The sequence below is a fragment of the Ruditapes philippinarum genome, unplaced genomic scaffold (genome assembly GCF_026571515.1).
Source record: "Ruditapes philippinarum isolate M1 unplaced genomic scaffold, ASM2657151v2 ctg2866_1_1_1_1, whole genome shotgun sequence".
NCBI lineage: Eukaryota > Metazoa > Mollusca > Bivalvia > Venerida > Veneridae > Ruditapes > Ruditapes philippinarum.
Window position 1 is genome coordinate 1 of NW_026856519.1, and position 14,558 is coordinate 14,558.

The 14,558-nt window shown below is 31.8% G+C and overlaps 1 protein-coding gene and 1 pseudogene across 1 annotated transcript; both read right to left on the minus strand.

Moving 5' to 3' along the window:
- Positions 1–4,448: 4,448 nt before the first annotated feature.
- LOC132746863 (uncharacterized) lies at positions 4,449–14,281 on the minus strand. The gene is made up of 8 exons (XM_060736136.1): positions 14,256–14,281; positions 13,200–13,371; positions 12,813–12,905; positions 12,307–12,461; positions 10,225–10,545; positions 8,412–8,473; positions 5,911–6,040; positions 4,449–5,165 (listed from the first exon to the last, which is right to left on the minus strand). Exons 1-8 carry the CDS (start codon positions 14,279–14,281, stop codon positions 5,144–5,146), a joined length of 981 nt encoding a protein of 326 aa, XP_060592119.1. The 3' UTR covers positions 4,449–5,143.
- The window catches only part of LOC132746861 (chitin synthase chs-1-like), a 59,712-nt pseudogene continuing 57,967 nt past the window's right edge, over positions 12,814–14,558 (minus strand).

Below are 14,558 nucleotides of genomic sequence, written 5' to 3' on the forward strand. Positions count from 1 at the left end.
CAGTTATTTTTTCTCTTGAAATATTTAAAAAAAAAATTTTTATTACAAATAATGTATTCAATAAGACATTTCTTTCAAGACTAGCCGTTATATTCTTCCATTCGGTTGCTGATACGTAGCATCCTTGTAAGTCTATTAGTGGACATTTACAAGACTTTAATGTAGGTACTTTATTCTTAGATAGTTTCTATTCGACTATTGTGACGCAGGCAAGACTTACTTAATACGACTGTTTCGAGGGTCTAAACTAAACACCGTTTTATATGTCAATGCTGAAAAATGCTTTAACCGGTACAAGGGGGTGTAGACGGTAGCTTGCATTTATCACTACCGCCTTCTGATCAGGCTTTATTAAATCTAACCTGGAGAATTTATCATTTTGCTGTTTGATTTCTTTAAGGGTTGTCCATACATTCAATTAATAAGAGTTCCATTTTATCTGACTCTTTGAAATCTTTACTCGATGAGATTGCTTAAAGAAAATATCATATGTAATAAGCATCTACCTCCAATAATCTCTATGTCATACATTTGATAATAACTATATTTTATCAACTTTACAGCTATAACCGGAAGGCACCTCTATGTACAAGTCCGAAGGAGACTTCCTGGTTGTTTCATGAAATCGGTAATTGTTTCCTGATGATGAAGATATACGAATATGCCCATGAGTCTGGCCTCAAATCTCTCTGAGGTCAGCCCTCGAAGCCAATGATCAGAGGCTACAACTACAGTCCAATGTGCTGGGTTGCTGTTGCCGAAGGTATGGTTGTCAAGGAAATGTAATGAAAATAAAACATATTTTTGTTTTATGAATTTCTCTCTTTGGATGTGGTATACCCATTTCATGTTATTCCTGGTATTGGTGTGTTTGAAACGGTTGTGTTATATTTGTTTCACTACATACATACATGTACAATACATGTACATTGCGCCAAAAATCCTAATGTTACATAGAAATGCTCTTCCAATATATGATATACTCCAGAAGATTTCTTGACCACGGCAGATATAGCTAGCAACTGCATTTATCCCTTTACCAGCCAACAGTGGGGGAAGTTGCAATGATATTAATCTGATATCTTTATTTAGTCAGAATATTTTCAGTCTGAAATTAACTTTTGATGTTGATATTTTGATGTACTAGTATATGACTCATGCATAAAGTTTTAGAATTAATGTATAAGGAAGCTTAATTACTTGGCATCAAGATATGTGACATAAATTTACAATGGCCAACATATTTTTGACTTTTCTTGTAGTTTTCATCATATTAGCATTCACATCTATTTCAACTCATCCATGTATACTGCTATATAGACTTTCCCGTTTGTAATGGTTAAATGTTAAATGGTGAAAAAGACAAACAATATTGTAGTTTATGTGAATAAAATAAGGAAGAATACTGCAAATACATTTTAGGAATGATGTTATTTTAACTAACACGTGCTATTGGTATTTCAGTCAACCTTATGAAATACAAGGATGCTTATCAACACTTTGAGGATGCATTGGAGCGTGCTAAGCTGTTGAGTAAGTAAAATTCTTGCTGAAATTGGAGATTTAAAACGTTTAAGTACATAGACAAACATTGGATGTTAAAGGTTGCCTCCTCCATTAATTTTAGTTAAGGCGGTGCTAGGGGGTGTATCATAGATAGTTGTGTATGTATTTTCTGAACATGTTCAATTAAAATTTTGTCCACTGTGATAGTGTTATTTCTTTCCTTTCTTATTTTTTAAGTTTTGTTTTGGTAACACTGATAATTTTATTCGATTTTATGTCCAATAGAAATGGGAAAAAATGCGCCGTTTTTAATAATAAATATGTACCTTTATTGTCTAAAAGCGGATACATTTTTGTAGCAAAATACGTTTTTCTATTCACAGACGACAAAAGGGCTCAAGATGCGATGACCCGTGCACTTGTAGACTTAAACAAGAAAATGGTTACACAGTTAAAAAAGAAGCAAACATCAAAGAATATGAGGAAATCGCCAGTACATTACGACATTCCGACGGCTACACCAGTGTCTAGACCAACACCGTCCTTGTCAGCAATTTCCGCAAAGACAAATGTAACGGTTGAGGGTTGAATGTGCGCGCAGTCCTCACTTATTCACAAAAATAACTTGAGATGTCTTTTTACTATGCCAGTATATATCATGCCGTTTTATTTATTTGTTCTTGTGTGTATAAATCAAACAACATTTTTGAGAAGAAATAAAACAATGCGTTGAATAATTGCTTAATAAGCAAGTGTACATATTTTCGTGAAATTTCGTGATATTCAGATGGCCTTAGTTTCGTCAGAAGCCATGGTTTCGTTAAATGAAATAATGCAATTTACAAATCGAGATATTATTTCAGATGTACATGTATTAAACAATAAATATATTCCTCCTGAAGAGTTTCCCGATTAAAAGGAAAACGGAAGTAGTGATTGAGAGGAAAACAAATAGGAATACTATGATCATTAGAATTTTGTTGAAAAGGCAAAAGTGAATAAAGCAAAAAATATGCTGCAAAAATGTTATTTCAATTTTGAAAAAAGAATACTTACAAAATATATGTTTGTATGAAAGAACTATGTTTATGTATTTCCTAATGAGTAAATTGCGCGTTCACGAAATCATTGCTAAACAGTTAAAACCCCACTTAAAATAGCAGCATGGAACATTTTATTCAGTTTATATACACTATTGATGTGTTAAATAATAGATACATTCTATGTTACAACTTTTTCGAGAATCGACCATAACAATATGTAAACAACACAATTTTACTTATCTTTACAGCTACCGATGTATGTATTATTCATGTATAAAATATATTAATATTGTCCAAATAGTCAACCCTGTGAAGTACAGAATTATAAATCCAAAAATTGTCATTTGGTGATTTGTATGTTTTACATTTTGTTACCGTAAATATAGAAAATATGAGAATGAAGATTTGTTTCGTTATTATTTTATTACCAACTCACTATCTTAGTCAAAATGTTATTGCGGACTTTTTATAACTAATTTTATTATTGATAATCATTTAAGTAAACATTGTTTGGACGTTTTAAAAGTTTATCCAATTTCAAAGTTTCTATACCGTTATAAAAATTGTTTTAAAAGAAGAGTTGTTTTTTTATCTAATACGAATGTTGTGAGTACTAGTAAACAGAATAAAGAGCTCTCCTCCAATATGATACGCCATTTGAAGTATGTTTGGCTAGGATATCTCGCATGTGCTACTCACTTTTACAAAACTGTACAAATCGTGAGTATAAAAAGGTTTATTCGACTTGAATGTAAGTAATTGTAATTCAATATTTGCCCAAAGAAATAAATAAAATATACACAGATATTAAAGGCAAATCTTTGAATAATAATATCGTATGTTTCAAAAAGCTCAAAATAATATTAAACGGTGTGTGCTCCTCTTAGTAAGCGGTACCTAACGCTTTGAAACAAGTACCCCCGAATTAGCTAGGAAACATTATAATTTATTCCGTAGTAGGTCTATATACATGGTCATTTGATCTGGCTCTTAGACTTAGCGTGACGGCCACATATCAAATCAGTATGTACTTAAATAGATTTAACGTTTTTTGACACATGAAAAATATCTGCAACAGAGTGTGAGAGTTTTTTTTTCAATGTGAGGTCCATGGCAATGTGTAACTATTCAAAATAACCATCAGCCGCAATGTTCAACATAATTTATTATCATTTTGCAACTATCAATATCGTAAATGTGCACATATAACCCTTGAAATGTGTATATCGTAAGACTTATCTATATGTGCACGCCTGTAAATCACTGTAACAATTAAGAAGTTATGTTTGTAACTTTTTTATTGATTCATGTTATATGTGATAACAACTATAAGATGTAATTGTGGAGCAATTTAAACTGAGCTTTGTTGTGGCACTTAATTCCTTGATTTTGGCCTGGGTCGACGCACCATCATTATAAAGTTCATATGGCGACCTTTCAGCTTAACTGATGGAGGAAGATCTCTGGTGCCTACCGTGCATTATTTCATGCACAAAGGATACCCGAGTAGAACCACCGACGCTCCGGCATGTGAATGTACTCAAAAGTCGTCTCTTCATTGTAAATTGTAAAGAGCACGAGGGAATGGCAATAGTTTGACGCTAATGTCTGTATCTCTAACAAATTTCTCTGAATATTTTATTACAAACTTAATAAAAAACAACCGGAATGGACCAAAACTAAATTTATTGATTATACAAATCCATGTCATAATAAAAAGCAACAAAAACTTGGGTGCAATGATTGATCAGGTAACAGCCTGCAACTCGTGCAAATTAAAATAAAACTTATAAATTAATGAGTTATACAATAGATAGGAAACAAATATGTTAACTGAAAAGAAGGAAAAATTCTGTTTTATTAGTTTTGTTAATTTCTTTTGTATATCTTTCAATATGATTTCGTATGCAACTCGTCGAGATAAATTTGCAATTGGATTTAAAAATCCACGTTTGAGACATCACTTCAATATATATATAAAACATAATTTACATATATCAAGCAAAACAAATAAATTAATATTATTAGATAATCATATCAAATAAAAGCAACATTGCCATATAGCTATACACTTTGTAAAATTAAAAAGAGAAAAAGTTTTAAAAAAAGAACAAGTACACGTATAACATAAGTAACAAATATATTTTGATTTTTTTCCACTGCAAATAAATATATATGATAACATAAATTCTTACCAAAAATTAATGATTTGATAACAGTTTATTCAAATGTTCAGTCAACCATTTGTCAATAAGGTTTTGTCCCAGATTTTTACAACATATATACAAGCTTATAAAATGTGGTGATTGTCCAAGGTGCAGTTGATACCTATGCAATAAAATCTATATTTTTGATAAAAAAAACATTAGTAAAGAAAATTTATCCTAAATCAATGATTCAAGACTATTTTTGATTCAGAGTACGTTTTTGATTAGCATTAATATGTAGTTTGATTTGTCTATATATCTTTATTTTATGGTACTTTGTCAAATGTCATGTTTATTCCAATTTTAAAAACACTGCGGATCATCTTGGTATACTCAAATTGTTCATCAGAAGTAGGTGTCTTGTTACTTCTTTTAAAGTGCTGTATTTTATGTTGTTTCTTCAATAGAGCTGTAAACAGAAATAATACAGTAACTAAATACTGTTTGAGTACACGAAAATAAACCCTAAATAGAGCTGTAAATAGATAATCTGCAGTTAAATGTAAAACTAAATACTCTGTGAGTACACGCATTGAAATCTTAAATAGAACTGTAAATAAAAAATATAAACAAATAAATGTAATACAAACGACTTCAAACATCCTGAATAGTGCTGTAAATAAAAATAATACAGTCAAATGCTATATTCACCACTTGCGCAAAACAACAGTGGTGTATTTTTCATCAAATTATTATTGTTCGCGAAACATGCGATTGATATGTAAGAGGAAATGTAATATTACCCGCGTCACGACAAAACCAACATAGTGCGTTTGCAACCAGCATGGATCCAGACCAGCCTGCGCATCCGCACAGTCTGATCAGGAGCCATGCTGTTCGCTATTATTTACTCTACTTGTGAAAGGGTTGGTAAGCGAACAGCATGGATCCTGATCAGACTGATCATATTGATGGTTTTATTAAACTCCAGCGCGGTGGTTAATGTGATAAATTTCATAATAAGATTTCGATAGGGTTTCAAAATATCATGTAGCATATTGGTAAAAATTATTTCCTTATAATACTCATTCAACAAATGCTTTGTAATATATAAATACAAAAAAAAATATTAAGATAAAGAACGTCTTTACATACGATGCAAAGTGAAAAACTAGATAAACGTATTTTTATTTCCATATTAATGGAATGTATACCATTGATTCTGGTCTTCTGGTAAATCGACACGATGTTCCATTGTTCCATTTGCACGTCCAGTGTCATCTGGGTTCTTTCTCTGCGCTAAAAAATGTCTAAGTCCTTTGCTAAGTTGACGGCCCACTTTACCTATAACGACAAGATCAGTGTTGCATTTATTTTTTTTCTATGGAACGCCATAGCTGCTTCGTGTTGTTACATTTCTTTTCGTCTTCCCCGAAAAGCGCCTAATTATGTCAAATATTAGTGTTGTGTTGCCATAATATTTTGTCGACTTGTGTAAGCATTACATTATTATGCGTAACAGTAGTCTTATTACTTCGAAATGTGATGTTGACTTGTCCTAACATTGTTTAATTATTTCATAGAGTAATGTTTTCATGTCAAAATGTCGTTTGCCTTGTCTTAAATGTGTCTGTCAAGTTGTCGCACTGTTTTGTCAAATTGTTAAGCTGATTTGTCAAAAGACTATCTGATCATAGGAACAGTTTTCTCTTGTCGAACTATTGTTTTTACTTGTCAAAGTACTTCTTTATTTCACCAAAGCAATGTTATTTTGTCAAAATACGGTGTTCACGTAAATGCCTTAACATTGTCTTACTGTGTCGAACAGAAGTGTTCATTAGCCAGCAAGGACAAATGAATTGTCATAGTACGTTCAATATTCGTATTATCTTGCCGAAATTGGGTGTTGACTGGGCTAAATGATGCCTTGTTATGATAAACTACAAAGAACAAAAAAAATAGATATGTTATTATGTTTAATAATTGTATGAATTTGTCCAAATTTAGTTCTGTCTGATTTTCTTAAAAACGGATCTGCTTTCTTCTTTGAAAGCGATGTTAACTTGTCTAAATGATGTCTTATTATATTAAACTTCCGTGCTTTTATGTGTCTTATATTGTGAAATAACTGTGAGTATTTTCGAAAGGAAATGCTTTTTAAATACTATATTATCATGGCAATCAATCAGCTCTTTTAAAATAATACTGCAGCATGCTGTTTATTTTATTACGCAGCAAATTCCACGCTCAGCCATCTCTATTCGCGCGGGCTCTGGTCACATGACACTAAATTTGGACATCATCGCATCTGGACAAAATAACTGGATTACGTGTTGCAAAGTCAGCACTATTGTCTGACAAGTGAACACCAAATTTGCACAATTGATTCAATAGTCTCTTGTTAAGGCAAATTAACGACGAATTTTGATACACTATCAGGACATTTTGACAAAATATGAGGATTTTTAGACAAGTCATTATCGTTTTTTGACAATAAACATAGTAAGACATAGTAAGACGGTATTAATACAAATTAACGAAATAAATTGGCAAGTTAATTTAGACAAGTCATCACCACGTTTTGACAAGATAGTATTACATAATAAGGCGAACCTAGACTAGGTTAAATCTGCATTTAAACAAAACAGCGTTACGACTTGATGTATTAATTTTTTTTCAATACAAAACCATAATTTGTCAAGATATAACCACTATTTAATATAATGAGACAGTGGTTAGGCAGGTTGACATGAAATTAGGACAAAATAGCATGAATAAATAAACAATGTTTGGACATGTCAATAATACTGTTTGACATAATAAAATAAAATTTACACGTACACACATAATTTATAGCCTAGTCAACATTAGTTATAATATGTTATTCAGATAATAAGTGTATTTTTAGAAAAGAAAACAACAAAGATAGCATGATTTTTGGGCAAAATAAGACAGAATAACACCAAATCATACAAAGCAACATAACAGTTTGGTAAAACAGGACAATAGTCAGACAAGTTAATATAAAGGTTATCACTCGTGTCGACATAAAAAAAACATGAATTTGACAAGTTGAAACCTAGTTCCCACAAGATTAAACTACTGTTTCACATAAAAAGACCGATTACATGGCAGTCTGACAAAATGTGACAGTGTATAGACAAGTCAGTACCACAAAATGACAATATAATATAATACAACAGGGTTTAAAGAAACAAGACTCTCAATTGGTCAAGAAGACTCCAGTGGTTGCCAAATTAAGTTCAGACAATTCAACATCACATTTAAACAAAACTGTTTGAAAAGAAAGACAAGTTGAAATCAAAATTTAAATTTGCATGTTAGATATATCAAGACTTCAATTAGGCATGTTAACACCAAATTCGGACATGACCACATGCTGATTTTAAACAATAAAACAGTGTTTAGAAAAGTCAGCACCACATTTTGACAAAATAACATAAATATTTAACCTAATAAGACTTTGCTAAGACTGGTTCACATAAAACGTTGGCAAAGTAACACTTCTTTTATACACAACAAGACGCTTTTAGGAAAAAAAAAAAAAAAAAAAAAAAAAAAAAAAAAAACAAAAAAAAAAAAAAAAAAAAGTAACAACATGAGACAGCTATGGGGTTCAATAAAGCCAATTATCGCGTTGCCAAACTACAACATAATACACAAATCAAGAGGAAAAAAATCATGCTTTGTTTACCTTTAGATCCTATTTGTTCATATATTTCGTCACCCTCGTCCCTCTGTTTATTCTGAGGTACGCTGTCAACAGAAGACAATATTACTATCACTCACTTTTCAATAGACAGTGAAACTATATTTGATAATTTCACATTGAAGTTGCACAATAGCAAAGAATATTTGAATGCGGATGAAAAGAATAGTTTATCCTAAGTGTCAATATCGTCACAAATATACTTTGTCGTAAAGTAAAATGTATTCAGTTTTGAAAAACACATTAACATTTGCACATTTTATGTTCAAAATGTACGAAAAAAGCATGATAAATCACAGAATAATTTTTCAACAAGATAACTTTGACGTCATGATTTGATAAGATTAGCATACTGGACCGGCAATCCAGAGACCCGTGGTTCGAGTCCAGGCTGCGGCGTGCCGATTTTTCGTGCGATTTTTCTATGTATTATTTCTCGCTCATGTCTTTCTTTCTTTCATATATATTCATTCTTGGGCGGGAATGGTCTTATAAAACAATAAATGTGTTTGCCATAAGAAAATTAATAATAGTGACTGAGTCAGCCAACTGCGGTAAAAGAAGCTATAAATAGCTCGCCGCTATGGTAATAAAAGTAATGACGTCACAATAAAGCTAAAAATAGCTTAGATATATAAGGCCAATTAGCACGAAGAAAAAGCAACGGCCGCTGTGGTGTAGTGGTTAGCATACTTGACCGGCAATCCAGAGACCCATGGTTCGAATCCCGGCTGCGGCGTGCGGCCGTGCCCATTTTTCGTGCTCTCTCTCTCTCTCTCTCTCTCTCTCTCTCTCTCTCTCTCTCTCTATATATATATATATATATATATATATTCTGTATGCAATATTAAATAAAACTTCATTCGTGAACACCATCTAATATATTTTCACTAATAGCTACGCTACATCAAATTACATGTAATGTTAACTCTGTGAAATATATATAAGTCTTATATGCAATACAAACAAATATACTCTACGTAAAAATAACCTGTAAAATTGACACCATGGGACAGTTATATGTCTTAAATGTCATAAATGTCACCTGTATGCATTATTTAAACAAATTTTACGGTGTGGTTTATGAGTTATGGACATTTTCTGAGGTGAAGATTTGCCATTAGAAGGGCCTTTTTTCTGAAATGAGGAACTCTAAATTATCTATAATATCATCATTATGAAAAATGTTTTCTTATCGCTCATTGTTAAGGAACAAATAATGACATTGACGTTACAAATTAAACAAGCAAAATTATTGTTTTTAAACGAAATGTTTTTAATATGCATAAAATGTCACCCTACCCCACCAACGTTTAACACCTATTTGACCTTTTCCCTATGTAAAAAGCCTAATTTAAAATTTCCCTTAAATTTTCCACAATGTTTTCATAGTACGCCAAAATGTTCTTACATGTATATTGATTGATATTGCAAAATATTAAATACTTTTACCGTGTAGTTTTTATTTTATTAAACTTTGAAAATATCTGGTATCATATTTGCTATTAATTTTGGCATTATTTAGTAAATAAATACCTACAATAATTATATAATTAAAATGAAACACTTTTTTTTTCTTCCACTAGGGATCTGAGAGATTTATAAAAAATGTTAAAAAGAAAAAAAAAAGTTTCCATTTCTGGGGTTTGAACCCACGCCCCTCAGTTTCAATACACTTTACAGTGATTCTAGCCTAATTGAATAACTCTTCAAAGTGGAGATAATGTATTAGGGGTGTACTACCTTAAGTACAGTATATTTTTTAAACATATTAATCAATAATAAACACATGACTCACTCAAGAAAGAATTTCATAGTTGAAGGATTAATTTCCTGTAATCTAGATGCAAGCTCTGATCTTCCTGCTTCTAGGTTTAACCGCCTTCTCTTTACTGTTGGGGGAGGTTCTTTTATATTTTCATCTGTTGCCCTACGTGCTTCATGTTGCAAGTTCAATCTCAATTCGTCACTTTTTGGATGCTCTCTCTTAGTCGCCTGAAGACCATCTATACTATCTGTTATAATTCTGACGCTTTGTGATCTACCTATATCAGGCATTGTGTCATCCAAACGCCGTGAAGTTGCGCTTAAACCATTTTTTGTTTCAGTTACACGGTACCTGTATTAACAAGGGGGCAATGGCCCAAAAGCGCTTACCTGAAGACAAACTGTTATTTGTGTAAGGGCCACACAATAGTGATCGTGGATTTGCAGTAGCTATGCTTTCACGACTGTTCTGCTAGGGGCTGTGCCGTAATTTGTCTAGCATATCGACATATCGATTTGGTGATATGTGTGTATTAATACTCTCATTTTTACAATCGTTTATATGCAAAATTGTATTTTTATCTGATCCCACAAAGGAGAAATTACAACTGTATTAAATTTAAAAGAAGATGTTTTAAGTATTTACTATTACATATAAAGAAAGCCTATGACCAATTGGGCGGGCCAATTTTGATCCAAAAGCTATGATTTGAACAATCTTGGTAGATGTCCTCTACACAATGTTTCATGTACAATGATAAACCCTAAGACTTTGGAAATTCAGAGGAGAAATTTTTTCATGTTTCTACTATATATACATAATTATAAGGAAAACACCTGACGCACCGGAGCCGGGCCAATTTTGACACTGTGGCGAACATTTGAAAAACTTAGATGACCTATATATGAATATATGATAATATGATAATATATACATAATTTCTAAACTCTAAGTCTTGTACCTTCAGACGAGAGATTTTTAAGTATATATATATATGTATATATATATAAAACAAAAAACACAGTACATGAGTTAAGTTATTTAATTATTTGCCAACCGGTTTCTCTTATGATCATTTGCCTTTATTTATATGTGACTTTTTTCCGGCACTTGTTTTCATTTTTTGTATATATAGTAAAACGTATGTTCCCCGAGGCGGGGTCAATTTTGAACACAAGGCAATAATTTGAATTAATTTGTAGACAACCTTCTATAAAAAAAATGATATACAAAAAAATAAAAGCTGTAAAACCTTGTTTTTTTTAAACAAGTAGTTTTTTAAATTTTTAAACCCTATGACCCCGGGCGGGGCCCAAATTTTTGACACTTGGGGGAAAAACTTTTGAGAAAGACCTAAGATGATATAATTTTTACCAAAAAAAAAAAAGTTTTTCCCCTCTTTAACTGTCAGAGAAGAATTTTTTTTAAAAAACTCTTTTCCTGGCCCCGTGGACCAACTTATGAAAAAAAAGGGAAGGGATTTGGGAAAAACCCACCCCAAAGGACCCCTTTCTTGGAAAGTTTGATTTTTGGGCAGTGATTGGTTTTAAGGGGGGGGTTTTTTAAAATGAAAATTTTAAAAAGCCGAACCCAACCCCGCCCCGAACAATGGCCCTTTGGGATAACAATATCTCCCCTTTGACCCCTTTGTGCCAATAAAGCTAAAAGGGCCCTTGTTTAAAATCATTACATAATTTTTAAAGGTTAAACCCCCAAATATCTTTATACGCTATTCTATGCTTTGTTTAATTGAAATCGATGCATTAATATGACAGTGTGTCAGATAAATAAAACTTACAATAATGTACGGAAACAGTCTCTTGAATAATCCAATATTGCTATGATCAACTGGTAAAACGAAAAGGAAACAATGTATGAAAAGATCCAACCGTTAATTAGATAAAATTTAAGCACTCATTTCCTTACAAATTTGTCATTAAGAGAGCCGAATATTGTTTTTCACGGACATTTTCTGTAAATCAAATGGAAAGCGCTAGGTGATATATAATTGTGTTTCTCAAACTGTTTGTTTCAATTAATTGGTTGTTAAAAAAGCAACCAAATGAAAACCTAAAAAAAGATATATATTTTTTAAACGCAAATAATTTTAACCTTGACCCAGTTCTCTGTAAAACCTGCAGTTCGTTTTTTGTTTCTTTTTCATCGTCGTCGTCCTCGTTGTCATCAGAACAATCTGCAATTATTTTTTCTATAAATTCCCTAGCTTTATCGGAATCAACATTAGACCGTTTTGCTGTCACACCAACCTTTTCAAGAAAAATAGCAAAATATGTCAATGTTTTATTCTAGCTACAAAATTTTATCACACGCAATATATATGAATAAAGTAATCTTACTCTTTTCAAAAGCTAACAAAATAATTTGTACCAAAACCTAATAATCAATACTGGTAATCTGAGACAGCAAAAAGAATGCGTCATTGGAGTATTTAATCAAGATGCAAGATGGATATTATAAAAAATCACCTGAGGTAATTTTGTTACGGATACTAGATGCTGGAACGTTTTCCCCCATCTATGCTTATTCAATACCTATAAAAATTGAAAGCAATAGAATTGCTAAGTAAAAGAAATAAAGAGCAATCCCAATAAATCAACTTTTAATGATATTGTTGGGTCTGATGCACTCATATCGGTATCTTTTTGGTTTTCCTCCAAGTACTCAGGACTTTCAGGATTGTCAGACGATCCCTGAAAAAACAATAAGTTAATAAGCAACTTCCATCATTTTATTTAACAGAATAATAAACAACACATACATTTTCAACATTATAAAACATAATGAAATAATTGCAATTTAAAAGTAAGGCGGGTTAAAAATTTCATTAAAATAATTTTGATTTATTTCGAAAATGTTTATAGATATCTTATAATTTTACATAGCATCTGGGTAAAGTTTGTAAGCTTATTTTATTAGATTGAAATATCTTAAAATATTATTTAATTCTTCATGTTATTTAAATGTAAAAGTTTATATATACTTACAGAAAATGGCAACGGTATGGTCGTCGGACTTTGTAACTGAAACATAAAGTTGATGGCAATCCATAGTAAATTTATCATCGCCATACCAAGTGCAATATTGTTCCGTAAGTCTATCAAACTCTTTGCAATGTTCTTTTTCTCCTCTTCTGTAAGTTCAATTGGTTCAAGGTATCTAAAAATGAAAAAGAAAATTTCAAAAATTGATTTAACAGAAATTTACTGAACCATGTTATCATAATTATATTTGTCTTTGCACAAAGTAGAATTTATAGACAGAATAATTTGTTATAATGTACTAGTGTTTTTTCGTGAAAAATTAAAGGAAATAAGATCAAAAACAATTTCGAAATTTTGATGTGATTTACAAAACAACAGATAACAATAATTAGAACAAATCAATATATTGCCTGTCATAAAATGTATGGTATCAATGGAATCATGGTGAATGTATTTTTTTACTTTATATTTGGCGTAATTAACATATTCATGTTCATATGGCGGTTATCATGGAACCTTCAATGTGACACAGAAGTGCAATTCCATGCAAAGCGGCGATTGGTCCCCTAGTAAAAATATGCTTGTACCCTAAACGAGAAAACAATGGGCGGAACTAAATAAAATGGAATTGAAAGGGGATCTGAGATTATGAAGCCTGCATATCACAGACAAGACTTCAAAAGACAAATTTAAAAAGCAGGTAACATATCCTAAGGGTGATTATACAGTGTTCAAGTAGGATATAACTTTGAAACCACCCCGAGTTTTGAAAAAAGGCCTCGCCAACAAAGAAGAAACCCCAAAGTACCTATAACAGAATACAGAAACAGAATGTTCGTGCTGAACGATTCTTTCAAGGGGTCAAAAAATATAAACATCATTGATTAACTGTATCAGAGGACTTTTTACAGCCGCCACACAGCACAAATAACACGGATGTGACAATGAAATAGAGAATAACAGAATCTCTAAAGAAAGTCCAACACGACATAATTGAAAATGTTGCAGGCTAGCATTGATTTAGTCTGTTCTTGGACGGTACTGGAAAGTGGAAATTACTGTTCACGATCCCTAGCACAGCACATGCTTATGCAGAATTTCAGATTTAACACGAAAATGGTAACAATTTTGATTTAGAAAGATCCGTAGATATGTTCATACGGCTGTAATCATGGAACCTACAATGTGACACAGGGTTGCCATTTCATATAAAGTGGCGTATTGTCCCCAAGTAAAAGAATACATGTACCTTCAACAAGAAAACAATGGGCTCAAATAAATAAATAAATAAAATGAGCTAAATAAAATGGAATTTTGAAAAGGGATCTGAGGTTATGAAACCTGCATATCACAGACAAGACG